This window comes from Vombatus ursinus, unplaced genomic scaffold (assembly GCF_900497805.2).
Source record: "Vombatus ursinus unplaced genomic scaffold, bare-nosed wombat genome assembly UNPS02015352.1, whole genome shotgun sequence".
Classification (NCBI taxonomy): Eukaryota; Metazoa; Chordata; class Mammalia; order Diprotodontia; family Vombatidae; genus Vombatus; species Vombatus ursinus.
The window spans coordinates 28,942-31,892 of NW_020955130.1; the positions used below are offsets into that span (position 1 = coordinate 28,942).

At 37.4% G+C, this 2,951-nt stretch overlaps 1 protein-coding gene across 1 annotated transcript; it reads left to right on the forward strand.

Moving 5' to 3' along the window:
• The first annotated feature begins 1,104 nt into the window (after nucleotides 1–1,104).
• LOC114031983 (60S ribosomal protein L39-like) lies at nucleotides 1,105–1,260 on the forward strand. Its single transcript, XM_027847184.1, has one exon. The coding sequence runs from the start codon at nucleotides 1,105–1,107 to the stop codon at nucleotides 1,258–1,260; it is 156 nt and encodes a 51-aa protein (XP_027702985.1).
• The last annotated feature ends 1,691 nt before the right edge of the window (nucleotides 1,261–2,951 follow it).

The window sequence follows — 2,951 nt, forward strand, 5'->3', positions numbered from 1 at the left end:
TATGAGGTGGTACTTCAAAATTATCTGCCATCTTCTACTCCACTGTCAAAGCTTTTTCTCACCTCTTTGTTTTTTTCCACTTAATAGCATTTTATTTTTTCCAATTACATGTAAAGATAGTTTTCAACATTCACTTTTATACGATTTTGAGTTCTAATTGTTTTCTCCTTCTCTCTGTCCCTCCCCAAGACAGCCTGCAATCTAGTATGGGCTATACGTGTACAATCACATCAAACATTTTTCCACATTAGTCATATTGCAAAAGAAGAATCAGAACAAAAGGGAAAAACCATGAGAAAGAAAAAAGAAAATTGTATGCTTTGATCTGTATTAAGACTCCATAGTTCTTTCTCTGGGTGTGGATAGCATTTTTCCATTATGAGTCTTTTGGAATTGTATGGTTGAGAAGAGCTAAGTCTAAGTTGGTCATCACACAATGTTAATGTTGCTGTGTAAAATGTTCTCCTGATTCTGCTCACTTCATTCAGCATTAGTTCATGTACATCTTTCCTGGTTTTTCTGAAATCCATCTGCACATCATCTCTTACAGCACAATAGTATTCATTACATTCAAAACCTGTTCAGTCAATCCCCAACTGATGGGCATACCCTTAATTTCCAATTCTTTGCCACCACAAAAAGAGTTACTATAAATATTTTTGTACATGTTGGTCCTTTTCCCTTTTTGATGATCTCTTTGGAATATAGACCTAGTAGTGGTATTGCTGGATCAAATGCACAGTTTTATAGCCCTTTGGGCATAGTTCCAAAATTGCTCTCCAGAATAGTTGGATCAGTTCACAACTCCATCAACAATGCATTAGTGTTCCAATTTTCCCACATCTTTCCACATTTTCCTTTTTTGTCATATTAGCCAATCTGATAGGTGTGAAGTGGTATCTCAGAGTTGTTTTAATTTGCATTTCTCTAATCAATAATGATTTATAGCATTTTTTCATATGAATTTAGATAGCTTTAATTTCTTCATCTGAAAACTGCCTGTTCATAGCCTTTGACCATTCATCAATTAAAGAATGGCTTGGCTTTTTTGCCCATCCAGCCATCCAGCCATCATGGTAGAAGCTTGGCTGTCATCTCATCATCATGTGCTTTCATAAAACATTCAGAATCAAGAGGTTCCTGGCCAAGAAACAGAAGCGGAGTCATCCCATCCCTCAATGGATTCGAATAAAAACTGGAAATAAGATCAGGTACAACTCAAAAAGGAGATACTGGAGAAGAACCAAGCTCAGATTATAAAGAATTGCCAGTGCAATGAAAGACATTCTACACCAAGACCACCTTCCCCCCCCCCAACAGGGCATCCATCAATCCATTCATCCATCCATCAATCACTCAGTTGCCTCATTGCTCCCAATAAGAAGTAAATTACCACTACTGCCCTTCCATTTCAGAAGCTGTCTGCCAAGATGCAGACATCCAAAAAAAGAAAAAACCCAAACCCCAAGAAACTGTTAAATTTATCTTGCCCCTAAATCTTTTCATAAATTGCATCCACGCATTTGGGTACAGTGTATTGTGATATAGTTTAAATTACTGTTATCTACATCTCTGTGTAATATTTGTATGTTTGATACAAATCAAGAAGCAGAGATCATAATGAAACAAGTCACTCCTGTCAAGAAGAAGAACCAAGCTTAAGCTCTGCCTTGAACATGCTGTCACAATAACCTCTCTGTGTTTTGTTTTGTGTTCTAAGGAGTTATAAGACAGCATCTACCTCACAGGGTTGTTGTGGGGATCTAAGATTTGCAAGTCTTCAGTGTAAGCCTCCAGTGCTGCTAATCAGGGGCTGTCTCAGCCAGATTATGCACAGTTGACTGTGCTCATTTATCAAACTCACAGTCAGGGAAGTAACCTGCTGACCCCCTGCTTATTTTGTACAATAAGCCATCTTTGTTCCTTGTTGGGAGGTGGTAATTAAGTGTTGGCAACTTCAAAGTTGTCGGTTATTTGTGTGTTCGGGAAAGAACAACCTTTGTTAGGAACTAGACCTGGTCCAGGTGAATGGTTTCACACTTTTCTGAAGATGTGATTCTACTAATAAAGGGCTTCTACAAAAAAAATAAAGAAAGAAAGAAAGAAAGAAAGAATGACTTGTATTTTTATAAATTTGACTCAGTTCTCTATGTTTTTGAGAAATGAGGGATTTATCAGACTTGTTTGTTGCCGTATCCTCCTACATATCTTGCATTAGAGGTCTACCCAAATTGCTGAAGGCCTTTCCATAGATATCTTTATATGGATGTCAGTGGAGCACATGTACTGTCCATCCCTTCTTAATCTTGTTGTGTAACTGGCCTGCCTCCTTTTGCAGTCATGCATGTCTCTGATTGTATCTTTAATGTGACTTCTGGTATGAAAGTTTTGAATAGTAATATTTTATGTGGTGTAGTAATCTCATACATCTCTTCATTGCCATTTGGGTGACTGATTACTTTAATTCTTTGGAGACTGAAAGAATATTGGTGCTAAAAAGACATGACTCTCTTTCAAAGAGAAGTCTTGGGGTCATTAATCTGGTCTACTCTTCCCTCTCCTCTTCAATCCTGAGTCTAGTTTATTATCCATATGCAGGTTCAGTCCAAAACACATGTACTGATATAGCTAAATCTGTGGGGGTGTCTATCTCACTGAATGTCATAGTCTGGATGATAGGCATTCTTTATTGACTTGGTTTTTCTGAAGTGGCTAGATAGAATTCTTTAATTAAAGTGACTTTGGATTTCATTTTATGGCAATTTTCTGGGACTTGATGCAACCTGCATAATGTCATCCACAAATATGAACATCTGGAGACTTTCCCATTTATAGAGAATCCCTCTTTGATTCAGACTTTATTAGTCATCCTCCATGTCCCTCGATGTCAGGACTGAACTCCCTTATGAAGCCTGTTATATCACTGTTTTATACCTCAATTGATATTAATA

Bases quoted from the DNA above. Each gene is read 5' to 3' on its own strand.
- LOC114031983 (XM_027847184.1), top strand. From the start codon at position 1,105: ATGTGCTTTCATAAAACATTCAGAATCAAGAGGTTCCTGGCCAAGAAA.